Source organism: Lissotriton vulgaris, unplaced genomic scaffold, assembly GCF_964263255.1.
Source record: "Lissotriton vulgaris unplaced genomic scaffold, aLisVul1.2 SCAFFOLD_904, whole genome shotgun sequence".
Lineage (NCBI taxonomy): Eukaryota > Metazoa > Chordata > Amphibia > Caudata > Salamandridae > Lissotriton > Lissotriton vulgaris.
In genome coordinates, this window is record NW_028249865.1 from 199,119 (window position 1) to 219,200 (window position 20,082).

The 20,082-nt window shown below is 41.9% G+C and overlaps 1 protein-coding gene across 3 annotated transcripts in view; it reads right to left on the minus strand.

The window, feature by feature from the left end:
- Positions 1–20,082, minus strand: part of LOC147663465 (membrane-spanning 4-domains subfamily A member 12-like) — a 124,005-nt gene that overhangs the window by 21,439 nt on the left and 82,484 nt on the right. For all 3 annotated transcript variants that reach the window (XM_086950428.1, XM_086950430.1, XM_086950429.1), the window contains exon 2: positions 17,057–17,213. In XM_086950428.1, the coding sequence (XP_086806554.1) occupies positions 17,057–17,200 (144 nt within the window). In that variant the 5' untranslated portion in view covers positions 17,201–17,213. The remainder of the gene's footprint in view (positions 1–17,056; positions 17,214–20,082) is intronic.

Below are 20,082 nucleotides of genomic sequence, written 5' to 3' on the forward strand. Positions count from 1 at the left end.
TTGAAGAGCACTCAACCAAAAAGAAAAAAAAGGTTCCATAGAAGTGAGCAGTGGAAAGATAAAAACGAGTCAGTATGAGAGATCATAAAAATTAGGCCTTCACCGTGAACTCCGCAAATTCCACAAATGGAGCTGAGTTTTTCACACTCCGTGCTACGCAGATCTCATTGGGCCCGCTTCACAGAACTAACTTAAGACAAAATCCTAAACTTACTACTTTTGGTATTCACAGAAGTTAGGATTTTGTCTTAAGTTTGTCTTAAGTCAGACTTATGACAGACTTAAGACAAAATCCTAACTTAAGTCTGTCTTAAGTCTGTTTTAAGTCTGTCTTAAGATAAACTTAAGACAAAATCCTAACTTCTGTGAATACCAAAAGTAGTAAGTTTAGGATTTTGTCTTAAGTTAGTTCTGTGAATAAGGCCCATGGAGTTCCGAAAAACAGAGTTTTGATAGTGAGATTTAATCTGTATCTTTTTTCAAAATGAATCTTCAGAGAGTTTGAAATGATCCTGGGTCTCATTCTTCTCAAGAACCACCAAAAAAGGTGTCCAAAAAGACCTCTCAGGTCTCTCACAGAAACCGCAGCCCATCCAAGTCACTACATAAAAGTGACCTTACTTAAGGGCGAAAAAATCTATTTCTGATACCCCAGCACCTCCACCTTACATGAAACCCATGTTCAGAAAACCATCTTCAGCTCCACCAACGGATGGGTCATCGACAACATCACTGTTGACGAGAATTTAATAATCGAAAATGCCTTTGACGATGAAGACGGTTACAGCAGTGTCAACGGCATCTCTCTCCAATATGATCACTGTGTCGTCAGCGTCCGCTACGTTCTTTGATGACCCCATCATTGAACAGCCCTACCCGTATATCATTGACAATATGTATTATTCCTTCATCAAATTCTCCCGCCAATGACAACACTCCTGTCGACGACACTCCAGTTGAAGCCAGCTCTTCCATTGACACCGGCTCTCCCGTCGACGATGAGGTTAAAGCCATTGCTCTCACTGACACTATCCTCATCAACAACATCAACGTCATCGATGACGAGGGAAAAACTATATCTAAACGAGAGAAAGCTCAAAAACATCCTCATAACTGCTCACTCATCGCCAAGTAAGGTGCCTTCACTGCTGCCCTACCATCTATTAGATGATGAAGATTCGGAGGATGACTGGCTCGTTGGTGCAGCACAGAGACCCTTGGAGCTTCATGTAAAATGCCAAGAAGAAGAATCTGATGAGGGTGAATACTATGAACAAGACTTTTATGTCCTGAGGTAGCACTATCAACAACAACAACAATATTAGGATGAGATGGAATGTTTTCCATCGTCACTAGTGTCAGACTTGCAATTCATGTTGTCAGACTACAGAAGACAGTTTGCTCCAATGTTACCTCCTGCTTTAAACATTCCAATTCCTACTAATTCAGTACCTGTGCAGAAAAAAGTTATGAAAATCAAGTTTCATATTCAAAGCACCAAATCTAAAAATTCTAAATGGAGTGGTAAAGGAGGATAAGCCTGCGTCCATAACCTATATAGCCATCTTTCATCTTTGAACTATAAACTAATTGTACTGACTGGCATTGAATTTAAATCGTATGCCTCATGTCTACTTGAAGATCTCCCTGCTTAGGCTGAGGAGAAGAAACTAATTCCAAAACATCAAACACGTTTCAGAGCAGGCATGGGGACAATTACAAATTTACAAGTACTATGTATACTAACTGAGAAAGCTATACATAAAAAAGTCGCCTATTGCCTGTTTTGTGCATCTCAAAGCCCCCTTTGACAGAGTGCCTTGTGCTCGTCTTTAGACAAAACTGGCAGGATGTGGTCCCCCAGGAAAAATGCTCAACGCAATGATCACCTTCTACAGTGAAACATGGGCACAGGTTAAGATTGCAAATGGGAGCAAAGTTACAGCTAAAATCCCTAGAAACCATGGACTAAAACAGGGGTGTGTCCTAGCCCCCACTCTGTTCAATGTATATCTGGACAATCTGAACAAACATCTGGCAAAAGTCGAGGGTTTTTACCCCAGATTAGCAACAGAGAAAATCAGGTATCTACAATATGCAGATAACATAATCATACTAATTCAGAAAAGGGGGTGGTGATGGACAGAGTTTCTGAATTAAGCAGAATACTCCTACCCAGTCAACAGATCAGGGCTTGATCCATCACCGTTTTTTAGCTCACTGCACCATCCCAGCTCAGAACCTGGCTTCATAGCCATCATAAGTCAGACACCTATTTGGCTTGAAAGGACAATACATGCATTGGTCAAATATATAAAACATGAGGAGTTGGAGAGGAATTTGAACAAAACAAAAATAGTTTGCCTAGTTGACAAGAAAATTAAGTCCTTCTCACGGAGAGCAGAGGATAAAAGCATAGAAGTAGGTGAATAAATATCTAGGTATTTATGTGGAATGCCCGTTCTCGTTTGAAAAACACCTAGCATCCCTACATGCCAGGGTACAGTCATCAATCTAGGTATTTAAGTTGTTGCAAAAAGATCTAATTTGATTGTCACATAACCATCTTCCAGAAGTAATGGATGGCAAGCTTTCACCCGCATTGGGATATGGAACTGGGATCATGTATAGGACGGTGTACAAAACCATCTTTTGCTTGACCAAGTTAAGCACGCCTCATCAAGTACAGTTGGCATTTGGACTACAAAAAACAAAAAATATAAAACTGAAAAGCTTTTATCAAACTCTGTTGATCCTTTGCGTAGCGGTGAGTGGGTCATTAAATAATCTATCCTGGTCAAAGATAGTCACAGATAGGAACAAAAAATAAAAAATTATGGGGACACCGATTACATCTGGTGATAGAAGGCCTTGGAATTAGTCACGTATGGTCAGTGCCCATGGGAAAGGTTGCCTTCACTAGGATAAGTAACGGGGTGGCAAAATCAAATCATTATTATTGGATAAATCTGCATTTGCAAAAACTCCATGCCCGGACAGTCATAAATACTTTTCAGAAGCTTGAGCCCCAACCTTATCTGACAGCTCACTTTCCGCTTCACGATGTATCGCTTGGGACAATTAATTACAAAGAATTTGATACCTTCCTGGAAAAAACGCTCTACCGCTCCAAATTGCTGCTTATGCAAATATAATCAAGAATCAATAACCCATATATTCTGCACCTGCTGCTAAGCAAATACTGCTTAGGCCTCCACTCTTACAACTGCAAATTCAGTCCTGTAGATTGCCAGTTATTGCCTGGCTGTGTGGAACCTCAATCCCCTTTGTTTGCCAGGGTACGAAATGCTTGAACCAGGTGAGGATCTTACTAGGAGAGGCACAGTTAAAGGGCCCTGGAAGAGGGAATGATCTAAAAAAGAGACAATGACCCTGTGAAAATTGTTGTTTTTCTGGCTTAACATGTACTTTGTAATATCCTGCTGAGTTACTAGTTGATGTTATATGTACAGTAATCAAATTTTTAAGGAATGATGTAATTGTTTTCACCTCTGGATATTTTTAACATGCAGATTTTGTAATATATTCAAATTCATTTTATTAGAACAAGTGTATATCAAGGGGAATGTGTTGGCCCCTGAATTTGGAAGAATTTTATATTGGCATTAAGTAACTATGCAATAAAACTTTACTTACTGTAAGGTATTGGCAAGCCCACAATAGGTCTACCACAATTTGCACTGTCTGGTGGGCAAGACCTGTAAAGACTGCTAGGATCGACTCATCCCAATTCAACAACTGCCCAATCCGTTAACTCACATTGGTCTTTAAACCCCCTAAACAACTTGTGCTAAAGAGACACACCCACTATCTCATCTCTGACAAAACTCTTGAGGTGGAATCAATAGATTGTAAGAGATGGTTTGTAGGTATTTCAGCTGTTTCTTTGCTCCTATTTCCAATCTTAACCTGTGCCCATATTTCACTGTACAGGGTGATAATTACATTGAGCAATTTTCCTGGGAGACCACATCCTGCCAGGATAAAGAAACGCAGCTGTGGTGGCCTGAAGTCAGGAAGATGGAGAGTCATGTGAGAGTTCTTTCCATGGACTGACATTGACAATCTATTGATTCCACCTCAAGAGTTTTGTCAATGTCAGTCCATGGAATGAACTCTCACATGACTCTCCATCTTACTGACTTCAGGCCACCACAGTCACATTTCGTCATTCCTTATTCTTGTTCTTGACTATGCAGCCTTCCATCCTGGCACTCTGTACAAAGGCTCTGAGTCTTACCTTACTAGTCGTCTCCTAAAAAGCCTGTGAGGACTTATTTTCCTTTATTTGCCACCAGGAATTGTTCTAAGTTTGTAGAACCCATCACAGAAAGGGAAATTTAGAGGCCCCTCTACATTACATAGGAAGAGACCTCACTACATGTGATATTACAGAAACCTTTATGCTCATTGGAAATTCAAGGAACCTTACAAGAAGTGACTTCACTGAAATGGAAATCAAGTAATACTGACAAAGTAATACAAACCCAAATAATTCAATTGCTGCATCTATTTAATTAGGTTAAGAAAACATTAATTTCTCTAGATGTAAAAAGACCCCAGTTCACCCTAAGGCTAGTATCTCCATTCCAATGTGTACATAAAATGGGTTCAATATCAGTGAAGGATGGATTTACTCATTTGAGGATACAATGGCAATGTAAATAGCTCTCAGACATAATACACAGATTGCCACCAGTTATAGGGCCATATGAATGAGTAAGCAAACATGTGCACAGTTTTATTGACAATATATTTCAATTCTGCAGAGACCAGAGAACTGCATTTCTGAAAGTATGGCAACCCTGGGGCGATATTCTGGCACTGAACCACTGAACATACAACATGTCAGCTGAAAGTACAGTACCAATAACCAAACACAATTTAAGGCAATGTTGCACATGCAGACACTTAATTACAACAGTTAAATCCACCTACTACAGATAAGCCACCAGGAAAGCACCAAACAAAGGGACAGCCCTTTTCAAAACAATCAAACATTGAATCAATCCTGCCCAGCCCACCCATACAGCACTGCACTGGTCAAAGCAATTGAAACAAGCATACCTTTAGAGAGAAAATAAACATGATCAGACATCACAAAGATGGAACCCTGAACTCAAACATTATGAAGTCACACTATGTAGAAGCTCACACTCTTCTCATCAACATCATTACTTAATTAACTGTGTCTTTCCTGGAGTACTCACAACTGGTCAGACCGTGATAAACTTGAAGAAACAAATGTTGTACCACAACACACTTGCCAACCTCAGATCTGTCACAAATCAACCATTTGTCACAAAGAGAACTGAAAAGGCTTTCTGGATGCAGCTGGACAACCAAATCAGATCAACATTGTACAGCAATGAGAGGTGAAACTAGACTGATAGAGTACAGAACCATCCAAGTCATGGATGATGGCATTCCATCACTGGCAAAACTGTTCTTTGCCTGTTGTTCCTCTTTCATCTCCCATCACCATTCTCCAGTTTCGTGGAAACTCGCACGGGCATCTTGAACACAGTACTTTGGTAGTTGACTCAATATCTATCAAACCATCATCAACTTGTCCAGAGAGTATCACAAGATCCAGGAAGCTAGCAGCAGAGCTCCCCAGGGATCTAGCCTCTCCCCCATCAATCTCTACATCTTTATGTAACCGAGACAAGTATACTCATGGACAACCCCAACAAAAATCAATCAATATGCCAATCACACAAGCTTGACATACTCCGGTGCAAATTACATCATACAACTTAATAACTGTGAAAAAGCACAAAAATAGGGGTTGAGGCAAACAAACTTGCACCTAGATATTACAATTGGATAATTCAGTAGCGTGATGGGGCTCAAAACCAGGAGGTACACCCCTCTTCACCCCCATTTGGAAAAACCAAATACAAAACTTTCAGCAAATTGGAATTAGCACCCATCCAAAATTATAAAATTTCCGAATTTCTTCATATATCGGATAAAATGTCCAGACATAAATTTAAGAGAGCAGGTCTCAAATCCACTTGTAATAGCAAAATTGTTCTTTATTGATGTACTTAAAAAATTTCTTTATAAAATCCAAATCATCAGAAATTTAGCCAACGCGTTTCGTCTCTGTCGAGACTTCTTCAGGGCTTAAATTGAAGGATTGATGATTATGTTGTAATCCACTAGTACAAATGGCGTAAATAGACCTAATCAGATTATAGTGATGATGTGGATGGTCACAAGGTGATCTTAAATTGATGCTTGTATCATATTCCAAAAATTCCACTGGAAATGCAAGACGAATCATTTTTGTGCAATAATACTCAGTCTTCAGTGTGCCAAATATCTGGCTTTAATAGTTAAACGCCACGGTTACACGGAGAGGCATGGTGGCCGAAAGCAAAGCAAGATGACAGTGTTCGTAACGTTGGCTAAATTTCTGATGATTTGGATTTTATAAAGAAATTTTTGAAGTACATCAATAAAGAACAATGTTGCTATTACAAGTGGATTTGAGACCTGCTCTCTTAAATTTATGTCTCGACATTTTATCCGATATATGAAGAAATTCTGAAATTTTATAATTTTGGATGGGTGCTAATTCCAATTTGTTGACAACTTAATAACTGTGCATCAAGTGCCTCAGCCTAAACCTATATCAAGAAACAAAGAAGGGAGTGAAGGGCTATATCAGACATGGACTCAATCTCCTCTGTAAGCTATGAAAAAACAAAAAGAGTCCACTCCGAGTTACAAAATGAAGACTTAACCTTCCAAAAAGTGACTAAACCCAAGCGAACCGTTTGGTTACTAACATGGAAAAGCAATGGAGTTTCTTAAAATAACCCTCACCCAACAAAAGGTCCCTTGGTGGCATGCTTCATCTTTGGGTTCTTCCCGCTGCTGGAAGCGGCGTGCTACGACCGACGGATACATGGGAGCACTTTGAAGTTAAGTTTTGTGTATTGGAGTGAGAGTGGAAGGGTCAGGAATGAGCGAGTTAAAAAATACCTGGCTTTATGGAAAAACTGAACTTTAATGCTCCCTATAGCTGGTATTGTTAAAAAGGTGGGGTAAGGGGAGGGAAAAAGTTACTTTCCCCCAATGTTTATTACAATTATGACTTCACCTTTCAATTGTATTTGTATTAACTAATTAAAATAGTGGTTTAATTATTTCTTATTTTTCTATTTGGTCCCTCTCTATATGCAAGCTAAACGTACCAATTTAGGAGTATGCCAAGTGATTGGGAGAATTCGAGTGCAATCTGGATTGTAGTTTCTAGTGTTTCCAGTTGGTTCTGCCACTTATGAATATATTTGTCCAAATCGTCGGGAAAAGAGTTTATCAGATTTTTATAAATTTCCCCGATTTTAACTCTTTTATTTTGAGCTATTGTTTCAATCATCTGGATTTTATGGAAGGCCGCGCAGCCGCCCGCTTTTTTAGTTATAAAGTCTCTAATTTGCAAGTATTTGAAGAACTCATGGTTTACTAGCGCAAATTTATTTTTAAGTGTTTCGAATGAGCTAAAGCCTGTTGAGTTATAGAATGTAATCCAATGATAGTTAAGTGTAGATTATGCAATCTCTTTAATGTTTTTTCCGTTTGTTTAAAAAGTGGATTCCAATTCAATTTGACTAAGTTGTTCAGGTTTGAAGTGATGTTAACCGCGTTTTAGCGTAGCTGAAGACACTGTGTACTTGTCTGTACTGTGCTAAAATTGCAAAAAGCTTCCTGTACATGACCAGATATGATAAAATAAGCTTTTCCTATCTTTATATGCCAAAGTGCATATAGTATTTTCACAATGGTGAAAAATTGGCAAGCAGTGGGAGATGTGATGATTTTGGGATCCTCCATAACCTAGGGAGAGTACCAAACAGATGCTTGAAAACAAAAAAGCACATCTTATTGAATGATTTAGTTGTGGTCCCATCCTCTTAGGACAAACCCAAACACAGTTATTGGCAAAAAAACATTCCCAACCAAAGGCCCTGCAAAGCATTATGGGATGAAATTAGCAGTGGGCAGTGAATATTATATAGTATACAATATCAAAAGAATTCTACAAAGAGCTGCAGTTCCACTGGTCGTCCCTAAATGTCCCTCACGAGTCAAATGCAAATGCTTGATGAAAGGGTTTCAATGGTTTTGCATTTGACTCGTGAGGGACATCTAGGGACGACCAGTGGAACTGCAGCTTAATGTAAGAATAATTTCAATACTTTGCATTTGACTTGTGAGGAACATCTAGGGACGACCAGTGGAACTGCAGCTCTTTGTAGAATTATTTTTATATTGGATACTATAATATTCACTGCCACTGCTAATCTTGTCCCATAATGCTTTGCAGGGCCTTTGGTTGGGATTGTTTTTTGCCAATAACTGTGCTTGGGGTGGTCCTAAAATGATGGGATCACCACTGAAGTTCAACAAAATGTGCTTTTTGTTCATGCTCTTTGTGTTCAAGGCATCTGCTTGGTGCTCCCCCTAGGTTAGGGGGACCCGAAAATCATCAGCTCTCTCATTACCTAATGTTTTCATTGTAAAAGTTCATTTTTGTGAATTGATTATATGTTGTTATGCATGTAAAATTACTTTTTCAAAGCATCTGAGAGTATTGTTCATTTAGATGCGATGCAAAAAGTTTTAAGCCCAGGGTTACTACCAAGATTATATTCTAAACATTTTGGAATCCACTTTTCTATGAGCTGGCAGTAATTTTCATTACTCAATAAAGCCCTTTCGAAAGTCCATCTACTGTGACCGGATTGGATCTTCCCTGTATCAATAGTTATTATTAAGGGATTGTGGTCCGACAACACCCTCGGTAAGTGATCTATGGAACAGCTAGTGATAATAGAATGTGTAGCAAATATATAATCCAATCTTGCAAATTTGTTGTGTGGATAGGAAAAGAAGGTATAGCCAGGGTTGTTTGGATATTTCATATGTTCTTTAAGAGCTCTGAAAACATTCGGCTTCCTACCTTGATACATAACGTTATTATCCGATTTCCCCCAGTCTGGAGGAAGATTTAAATTAAAATCTCCGCATACAATCATGGGTAGTGACCAGTGTGCAAGCTCGTTGGACAAATACTCTAGAGGATCCGGATCATCCGTAACACACCCATATACGGAGCAGATGGTTATTTTTTTCCCCATACCATATTGACACTCGGTGATGGCCCATCGTCCAGATTAACTGCTGATGTTTTCGTGAATTGAAGACCCCCGCCCCATGCTAAGATTGCCACCCCGTGTTTTACTTGCCTGAGATGTAGCAGTGCCAACTCTGTACCCAAGAGTTTTTAATATGTGTGTTTGGGACCTTTCCATATGGGTTTCTTGAAGACAAACGATATCTGCCCCAATCACGTTAAGGCCGCCTGCCGTTCGTTGCCTTTTTTTCGGGTCGTTAAGGCCACAGATATTGATTGTTACAATTTTTAATATAGCCATTCGGTTTTAAGTTTCACTCCTTTTAACATGATACTGTGCCTGTATTCCCTCCCCCTCCCGCCATCCTCAAGTGCCCCCTGACGGCAACCCACCCCCCTCCCCAGTGATCCCCCCCTTTGCCCCCCGATGAGGCTTCCTGGTTCAAAATGAGCCAGGGTGTGGGCATCCGTGTAATCAGTGGGTCTCGGGCAGCTCCCAGCCCCGACCCCTGTATCTACCTGACGGAGTATGGTTAATTTCGGTATATTACCTGTTCAAAAAAATTAATTTGAAATATATACATGTGTTCAATAGAAGAGGAGTTGCATGTGTTTATACACACCTCTCACTCCTCATCCTTTCCTTTTATAAATTAACATAACTAGTACATGGTTGCTTAGAGGTCTTTAGTTAGCGATGATTGTCGATTTGAGAAGTTTATTATTTGACTTTGCTTCTGCATGAGTCTCATATTTCTTTTAGATAGGCTTGCGCCTGAATTTCACTAACGAAGCTTCTCGTGATCCCGTTAAATATGATCTTAAGTCTTGCTGGGTTCTGCAGGTACACCGTGGCACCAATCTTTTCAAAAGGAGCAAACAACTGTCTCATCCTCCATCTTCTTTCAACTGTTGCATGGGCAAAGTCTGGTCTGCAAAAAAACGAGAAGCCTTTATACTCTCTTTTACTTTTAGGGCGAGCTAAATCGAAGATTGTTTCCCGTAGTAGAAAGTTTCCAAAATTTATCAAGATTGCCCTTGGATACTGCGCAGATGTCTGTGATCTCTTTGAAAGGGTCAGAGGAAAACGATGAGCCCGCTGTACTTCCTTAGTCAGTTCCCAAGTGTTTAGTTCCGGAAATGTTTCTTTCAGCAGAGAGATCATAAATCCCCTTGGGTCGTTCCCTTCCGACCCTTCGGGAATACCAAGAAAACAAAGATTGTTACGTCTTGCCCTGTTTTCCTGGTCTTCGACCTTCAGCATTAAGTCTTTGACTATGCTGTCATGTTCTCTTCCCTGCGTTTGCAGAACCGAGACATCTTTCTCAAGATTTTCTGTGCGTAGTTCCACCGACGCCATTCTTTCCGAGATCTCCAGACAGGTGTGTCCTACTTTTTTAATTGCTCCTTGTGGCTTCTGGATCACAACATGGTTTTTCTTGTCTTGTTTGACATCATCCTGGAAGTGCTTGATTGACTTTAGTACGTCACACAGCGAGGGTTCTGGTTGGACTCTCCTACCATCACTAATGTCATGTTGATGAATGTTGGTGGCTTTAGAATCTCCGGAGAGACAGAGATTTAAGTTTGGTTCTGTTATTGCTTGTGATGATGGCCGCCTTAATCTATGACCGGTCTGCTCAGTGTTACTCCCTTGATCGGTGGTGTCTTCATAGATCAGCTTAGTTTGCCTTTTTTGTCTTTTCTTCCCTTTTTTCCCCTGTTTCTTTCTTGAGGCACTGTCTTTTAAGGATGAGTTTAAGGAGGCATTTAGCCTCTCCAGATCCGAGTCTGAGCGTTCAAGATCAGAAGGATCGGAGTATTCATTTGTATTTGAATTGGGTGTAATTGTTTAATATTTATTTCACATATTTTATGTTTATTAGTTTGGATGAACAATGATAAATACATTTTCAATTTTTGTTAAAATTATAATGTTTTTAATTTCTTTTTCTAAATATTTTAGATTAGTATTTCAGTATTGGTTAGGTTTTTATTTTGAGTCTTATTACATAATTGTAGTTTTTTACAGATATATGTTTGTGATTTTATTTTACAGTTTTGCTTTGTTTGGGTCTGTAATTGGGTGTGTGAGTGGTTGTATGGGTGTATGAGTGGTTGCATGGATCTGTTTACAAAACATACTCCTGAATGAAGTCATCAGTGATGTCATCAGTAATGTCACTGATAATGTAATATGTGAGGTAATAGGCAGTGCATTGCATGGGCATGAGTTTTGGTTTGCTCAGGTAACTATAACTGCTGAAATTCTATGGTTTTGTGTGTGTGAAATCTGAGCCTAACTACATTGTACCTGTAATGTTTGTTTTTTCAGTGAATTTCTAAGTTAAAAAAATATATTACCTAACTATAACATCCACGTAACCTTTGTTTTGTTCAGTGAATTTCTACGGTTTGTTAATGTTATTTCCTAACTATAATGTCCCTGCAACCTTTGATTATTTAAGTACATTTTTAAGGTTTAAAAATGTTTTATTTCCTACCTATAACGTCCCTGTAACCTTGAGTTGCTGTATAGGTCAGTGAGTGGGTATGTGACTGGCTGTATGGGTCTATGAGTTGGTGTATGAGTGGCTGTATGGGTGTTTGAGTGGATTTGTGGGTGTGTGAGTAGATGTGTGTGTTGGCAAGTGGATGTGTGATTGGCTGTAGGGGCCTGTGAGTGTGTGTGTGAGTATATGGATGTATGAGTAGGAGTGTGAGTAGTTGGAGGTTGTGTGTGAATGAGTGTGTGATTACATTTGTGAAGCAGTGAGTGGGTGTGTGAGTGGCTGTCTGGGTCTGTGAGTGGGTGTGTTAGTAGATGTGTGGGTGTGTGATTAGGTTTGTTAGTAGCTGTGTGAGTGGTTTGTGAGTGGCTTTAGGAGTCTGTGGGTGGGTGTATGAGTGGCTGTATGAGTATGAGTGGCTGTATGGATCTGTAAGTGAGTGTGTGAATGGTTTTGCGGATGTGCGAGTGGCTATATGGGTGTGTGTGTGGTTATGTGGGTGTGTGAGTGGCTATATGGATCTGTAAGTGGGTGTGTGATTAGTTGTATGAGTCTGTGAGTGGCTGTGTGGGTGGGTGTGTGAGTAGCTGTCCAGCCCGAACTGCCAGTCCAGGTCCTCCCTGGACCGTAAACAAGCATCCTGGGACCGGTTTCTCTTGAATCCAGTGAGCATGGGTCCCAGGTCTGGGCATACCCTTCCCACGGAGGGTGACCAAAGCAAAAAAGAACAAAAGATGGACTTAATTCTGAACAATGCAAACATTCATCCCCAGTTACAAAGATCTGAGTTTAATCCATTGTTCTTTTGCTCATCACACCACCCCATTTTGGACCCAGCCATATGCAAATCAGTCTTGACCCTGCTCCCTATGGGAACAGTCCAGCCCGAACTGCCATGCCAGGTCCTCCCTGGACTGGTAATAAGCATCCTGGGACCAGTTTCGGGGCATCACCCCATATCATCCAGTCTAGCTTGAATCATAGTGAGAAAGGGGCCCACTTGATTGGGATTGAATGCTTGATTTGTTCTGCACTACGTCCATCAGCTGTTCTTTTTGCAATTGTCTGCACTAGTAAACATATGTTCTCTCCGTTCCCAATAATAAATGTTCTTCCAGCTGCTTACCTCTAACAAGGTATAACTTTGCAGTATTCTAAGGTAAATACAAAAAAATATAGGGAAACATCCTTTACAACGCAACTTTTACCACGCAGTGCCTTTACGACGCAACTTTTACAACGCAAACCATTACAACGCATTGCGCTGGGGGGCGCTCTAGGATAGGGTATAAGTTTAATTTACTGTCAAACACCTTCCCTAGTGTCCACGGGGACTGGAGTTGGAATAGTAAATTAAACTATTCACTATCCAGCACCCCAAAGCGCTATGCGTTGTAAAGGTATGCGATGTAAAAACCGCGTTGTAAAGGCATGCGATGTAAAAGTATGCGTTGTAATGTCATACATCCAAAAATATATAGTGTTCAACTGAAAGCAGGGAAAACCTATTCTTTGTTAAGTTCTTTTGAGCTTAATGACTTAAAAAATAAATCCACCAGCTAAAACAGATCTCGACACAGCAGCAACGTCCACATATTTTTTTTCTCAAGCTGGCATCGGTCCCGCCTTTCATCCCTGAAATCTTACTTGTCCTCATAGTTGGTGATTCTCAATATAATTTTTTGTTACACTGGGCCTTGTCTTCTTTTTTTACGAATGGCTTATTTATGTTGGTTGATACAACTTTTCAGCTGTCATAAGATTTATTCTCAGGGAAGGTAAATGTGTACATTACAGCCCGGCAAATGCGTATTGCAAAAAGTCTTTACCAATTTATGTGTGTTTTTATCACTGGCTCTTTTATTTTCCCATCACAATCTGCACATCCAAATCCGGGGACGTTTCTGTTCCTTTAGATTGTTTATGGTGATGTACATTGCATGTTTGTTTTGGCTTCAATCAGCACATAGCATACGTGTGATGTTTTTACATGTCTGTGAATTGGCAACAATGTATTAGAAGAAACTCAAGTTAAATTCGAGATTGAGCCGGGGGTTGCAGGATGGTTGCATTTCTGGGACATATTTTTCATCATCAAACTTTGACCCAGATCAAGAGAGAGAAAGTCAGAAAAGGAAGACATATCAAGGAAGAGAACGATGTAAAAACAGTGACAAAGAGACAGGTTAAAAAAAAATTGCAAGAATGCGATAAAGCAGCAGAGGGTGTACTGTGGTGGATGAAAGAGGCATGAAGTGGAACCAAGACTAGACAGGCTCGGTATTGGGTAAACCCAATATTCAGCAGCAATGGGCTTCTGAGCAAAAATGTAGGCCCGACTCTAGCTGTTTCACAAATTAAGCACTGTATATCCTTTTCACTTTTCTTACCAGTGCAGTGTATAGCCGCTCAGCTTGGTGATGCCGACTTGAGATTCTTTGTCAATTCAATTCAATTCATTTCATGCTTCGCTCTCAGAGCTTTTCAGAATTCGCCAACGTTTGAGCAGACTTAAAAAAATATGCGCCCACTGCAAAAGTCAAAATAGTTTTTTTGGGCCCGCACGTCCTACAGCATACTTGTGGGACCCATAGGCGAAGTCCCTCGGCACTCAGCACGATCTCCGTGTACTTCTGCGGGAGTACGTGGAAGTACCTCAGGGGTACTGCTGGACTGGGAGAAAATAAAATTTAAAAAACATGACCCAGCGCCCAAACCAACTGAGGGGCTGGCTGGAAGTTGACCGCAGGGCCAGGCCACTGGCCAGGCCATCGTGCCAACCCCCTTTCATGCAATGTCACAAACTGTGTGTGGTGGACAGTTACCCGCTTGCAGATGGTTGGGCCTGAGCCTAGGCACTGCAGCCAACTTAATACTGCGCATCGTCGAAAGATATGCCCAGTGAGGGAGTTGGGTAAATATCATAAGCAAATCCCAGAAAAAACAAAGGGTAAAGACATAGTTTAATAAAATAGGTAAGATAATAAGATCTTACATTGCATGAAAAGAAACATTAATTCACTGAAAAAAATAAAGGTTAAAGTCGCATATTAGTTAGGTCTTGTAATATTATCTTACCTAACGTTAAACAAATTTCCGAAATCCATTGAAAAAAACCAAAGGTTGAAGCAATATTATAGTTAGGTAAGATACCAAGAAATCCTGTGACATCAAAAATTCTAGAAATTCACTGAGAAAACATAAAGGCTAAAGTGCTGTTATAGTTAGGCCTAGTAATAATATAAATGCTAGCATTTTAGCACAAAAACGCAGAAAAACCATTGGTTTGTAGTGACACTATCTATCTCCCACAACCTAAGCATGTTTACAATCAGACAGGGATGAACTTGCAAGCTTACGGTGCAGTGTACGGAAAGTGTATTGTTTAGTAATGTGTAATCAGTGGCAGTTCAGTAACTTGAGTGCCAGGCTTTTATGGAAATTAAAAGGACTGCTGCTAGCAGATCATAGAGAGACTGTGAGCCAGAATGTCTTACAAACACACCCTTTCTCTCTCCCTAAACAAAGCCCTCATCTAATAACTGGATCACTCCAATTGGGTCTTTCACCCTCAACCTTTTGGTGTCTTGTAAATAATTAATGCTGGAACTCTTTTGGTTCCCACTGTACACCATAGGCCTGTGACGTAAGCGTTGGAGGGATGAGTTGAAAGCAGGCTTAGAATGTCGAGCTCTGACATACGCGCAGCAGAATAAAGACGTGTGAAATGACTCGCCTTGTGTAGCGTAGTTATTGGAGAAGTCACTCAGCTGGTACGATGCTACAAAACCTGACTGAGGCAAAGGCAACATATCTCAGTGCCACACTTGAAAGGCCCATCTTCTGAAAGGTGTGTCCCTTCCCTGATATGGAAACCTGTATTGCTATGTTTGTGCAGTGCACCTTGGCTTCACATGGGTCTGAACTACAGGCAGGGGTGAAATGTGGCCTCTGTCTTCTTCCACCCCCTATACAACTGGACAGCACCTGATCAGGGTCCCCACATGTGACGTTAAGCCTGCAGTTGTACCCCATCATACGGGTGAATAAGGGATTCATACAGAAAGTTGCTGGCCACCCAACCTCCGGTTGGTCAAATGTGATAGCATGAAAAGCAACACAAAGTATGGTTTTACATTTTCACTAATCTTTTCTTTTTTTGCAGCTTTACATAGCATAAACCAGGTCAGAGGTCTTCAGATAGCTTTAAAAGCAAACCATTTTTTAGGTACGGGGAGATTACATGCCTAGAATTGGAAGAGGCTGGGATTCAAACCTGGTTCCCCAGTTCCAAGGTCAGCAGCTTTAGCCACAAGGCCACATCCCACAATACAGGCCTCAAGACTTGAATAATGACAATAGGCTCAACAGTGAACTTCCATGACATCTAACCAGCAGCTGAAATAAATCCAGAATGCAACAACAGGACCAGTCCTAATCTTAATAGATGTGACCACATTCCTTCTGCTGTGAAGGTCCCTTTAAAGACACCACTCACCAGGGGGGATTCATGGAACAGGACCACCCTCCTTGCAATCCTAACTTGGCCTGCACAGTCAAAAAGGAGTCATCAGTTCCAGAATGTCCACCTCCTCCTCCTCCTCAATCAATCTAAAAACCCCATATTAAAGGGAGGATTTCCTGTGTACTGTTGTGCGAGCTCTGGAACACGCACCCGAGGAGATCAAGGCGGATTGGCAGACACAAAGAAATCAAGAAAGTAACAGAGATCTGGCTGTTCCCAAGACCATGATTTCAACTGACCTGAGGCTAAAAGTTTTTACACAGTCTACAAATGTATCCCTGACACTCATTTCACATCCCAACTCATGCTTAAGTTTGCTGCTTGCTCCCGCAGAAGGTTTGGTGCACTCCTCTAAACCTCACATGCAACACCACAATATATCCCATATATTGTTGGACCTCAATGTTCTTCCAGCCAAACACAACAAATGGAGTGGATACTTACTCAACCAGAAAGTGATTAGGGGCCTTCTAGCATGTAGGAAAGACCATGGTGCAGTTCATGTACCTTTTGGCTTTTAGCACACACACCCAGGCCCTCTTTAGGAGTGGCCTCTTCATTCTGATGGCCCATTTTGTCTCCATTAAACATTAGCAAGTTGTTGCTCAACCATACCTATAACTTTAAGAGGGCTCTGGCCCTAAATGAATTACTATGGAAATGTGACTTGGAATTACTGATTCCCTCAGTTATTCCTCATTCCTGGGCCGCTCATATAGAGAGACACAGTCTGCACAAAGGAAAGAAGTGCTTAGAGCTCTGCTTCCACCATGCATCTTGCATTCAAGTATTCTGGACAGATAGTTTGTCTGCAGTGTGAGAAGTAGAGATGTGAGTATCCACACTTACCCCTTTTTTTGTAGATTTTGCTACTTCTGGAGTCCGCACCGGAGAAGGAGCATGAGTTCTTGGTAGGAAATTGAAGGGGAAATTAAAATTATTAATTTCAGTGGTCGAATATCCGGAAGCTGGCACACTTATTGATGACGACATGCTGCTCCGGTATCTAAAACAGGAAAAGACCAGTAAGTATGTTAAATGTAAGTTGTGTACCAAAGACTCTGTCTCTGAGGAGATGCCACTTTTGTGACCTTAACAGTCAGCCCACAACACCAGAGCCTGATGCAATGCGTAAAAGGGGGCGGAGCTATCACTGTTGCAGCAGGTGCACCACTCATTGACAAACTATTGTCAGGCCCAAAAAGACAAGCAACATACCCACACTGCAGAGGCAGGCAACCATCTATTATATCAGGCCTGATGACATGAGGGTTCCCCCACAAACTTCTATGGCAGTAAATAATTATAAACCACCACCACTCCTGCAGAGAGTGTGCAAACGCAGGCTTCTCTCACTCACAAACCATTCCCACCTGCAGACCCTACTGGAGGGAATGTATCCACCATAGCCTCCTCTCACTCACAAACCACAACCGATCATATCCATCATCAGAGCCTACTGTAGGGAGTGTGCCTACAGCAGACTTCTCTCACAAACCACAACCAATCATCTCCATCATCAGAGCCTACTGCAGGGAGCGTGCCTACCACAGACTTCTCTCACTCACAAACCACAACCAATCCTCTCCACCATCTGAACCTACTACAGAGAGTGTGCCTACCGCAGACTTCTCTGTCACTCATGAACCATTCCCACCTTCAGAACCTTCTGTGATGAGTGTGCCTTTTGCAGACTTCTCTCACTCACAAACCCTCACCACAATCAGAGCCTACTGCATCCACTGAAGGCTTCCCTGACTCATAAACCACAACCAACTATCTCCACCATCAGAGCCTACTGCAGTGAGCGCGCCTACCATTGACTTCTCCCAGTCACAATCACCACCATCAGAGCCTACTGCAGTGAGTGTGCATGCTGTAGGCTTCTCTGACTCACTAACCACAACCAATCATCTCCACCATCTGAACCTACTGCAGGGAGTGTGCCTACCACAGACTTCTCTCACTCACAAACCACAACCAATCATCTCCACCATCTGAACCTACTGCAGGGAGTGTGCCTACCGCAGACTTCTCTCACCCACAAATCACAACCAATCATCTCCACCATCTGAACCTACTGCAGGGAGTGTGCCTACCGCAGACTTCTCTCACTCACAAACCACAACCAATCATCTCCAACATTTGAACCTACTGCAGGGAGTGTGCCTACCGCAGACTTCTCTCACTCACAAACCACAACCAATCATCTCCAACATCTGAACCTACTGCAGGGAGTGTGCCTACCGCAGACTTCTCTCGCTCACAAACCACAACCAATCATCTCCAACATCTGAACCTACTGCAGGGAGTGTGCCTACCGCAGACTTCTCTCACTCTCAAACCACAACTAATCATCTCTACCATCTGAACCTACTGTAGGGAGTGTGCCTACCGCAGAGTTATCTCACTCACAAACCCTGACCACAATCAGAGCCTACTGCAGTGAGTGTGTCCACCCGCAGGCTTCTCTGTCTCATAAACCACAACCAACTATCTCCACCATCAGAGCCTACTGCAGTGAGCGTGCCTACCGTAGATTTCTCCCACTCACAAACAATCACCACCATCAGAGCCTACTGTAGTGAGTGTGCATGCTGTAGGCTTCTCTGACTCACTAACCACAACCAACTATCTTCACCGTAAGAGCCTATTGTTGTGAGTGTGCCCACCATGCGTACGCAATGCAGACTTCCTTAAGTGACTATTTCAGTCTGCTTGTTCCCCTCCAAGGCGGGAAACTTTTCTTAGTAACAACTCCTGCCCTCCAGCACCAGAACGTAATTTATTTCATGCCAGTTCTTTTCCCTAATAAATGTAAAGGGCCGATACGAAGGATCACGGTCGTGCGAATCCCACGGGATCAGAATAGAAACCTTTATAGGATAAGATTCAAAGTCAAAACCATGAAGGTTATTCAAAATTTAAGAATCATTACAGAAGGCATAAAGTCGTTTCTCAGATTCAAATCAGCAGCAATAATGCTTCAACCAGCAGACAAAGAAATATACTCAAGCAATCTGCAGACTTACAAAAATATGATTTTAATTGCGAAAAAGAACTATTTTGCGACAAAAATAGAAGGGGCAATGAACTCCTCCAAGGAATTATTTGCTACAGTTAAAAAACTTCCTGACCTAAAAACCCCAAATATTAATCAACAATTCTGTAACAAATTAGCACTTCATTCTCAGGATAAAGTTAAGAATGTCTATAATTCCTTTCTATACTTAAGTTAAGGGGCCGATTAGGATCGCGGATGGACTTGAGTCCATCTGCGACCTCTGAGGAGGAGGGAAAATCTGCAGGGGCTGCAGCGTTCCCTCCGAGCAGATTAGGATGTGACCGCCAGGGTGGCAGTCACATCCTCTATCTTTAACATTGCGGCGGGTGCAGCTTCAAGCTGCAACCGCCGCAAGGTTAAAAATGCATGCATTGCATTTGCATGCACAAAGCGGCAGGCACCGCGCGGTGCCTGCTGCTGTGTGTACGCAAATGCAGGGGGGTACCATAGGTACCCCCCATGTGCACCCCTCACCCCCCTTCACGCAGGGGGCCCGCAATGGGCCCCCAAAGTGCAAGTCTGTATGCTTTTCCACGGCGGAAAAGCCGCTGCAGAAAAGCATATCTTTACCACCATCCTAATATGGCTGGCGGTGTCTGATAGACACCGCCAGCCATGTTAGAACTTTTCCGCCATGGTCGGAAGGCGACAGCGGCGGAAAAGCTGCGGACGGAATTCCAGACCAACCAGCCATCCTAATATGGCGGTGGGTCTTTGGAGGCTCCACAGCGGTTTTTCCGCATCCTCTGGGCCGGCGGTGGCTTCTGCCGGCCCGGAGGATGCGGAAAAACCGCAATCATAATCGGCCCCT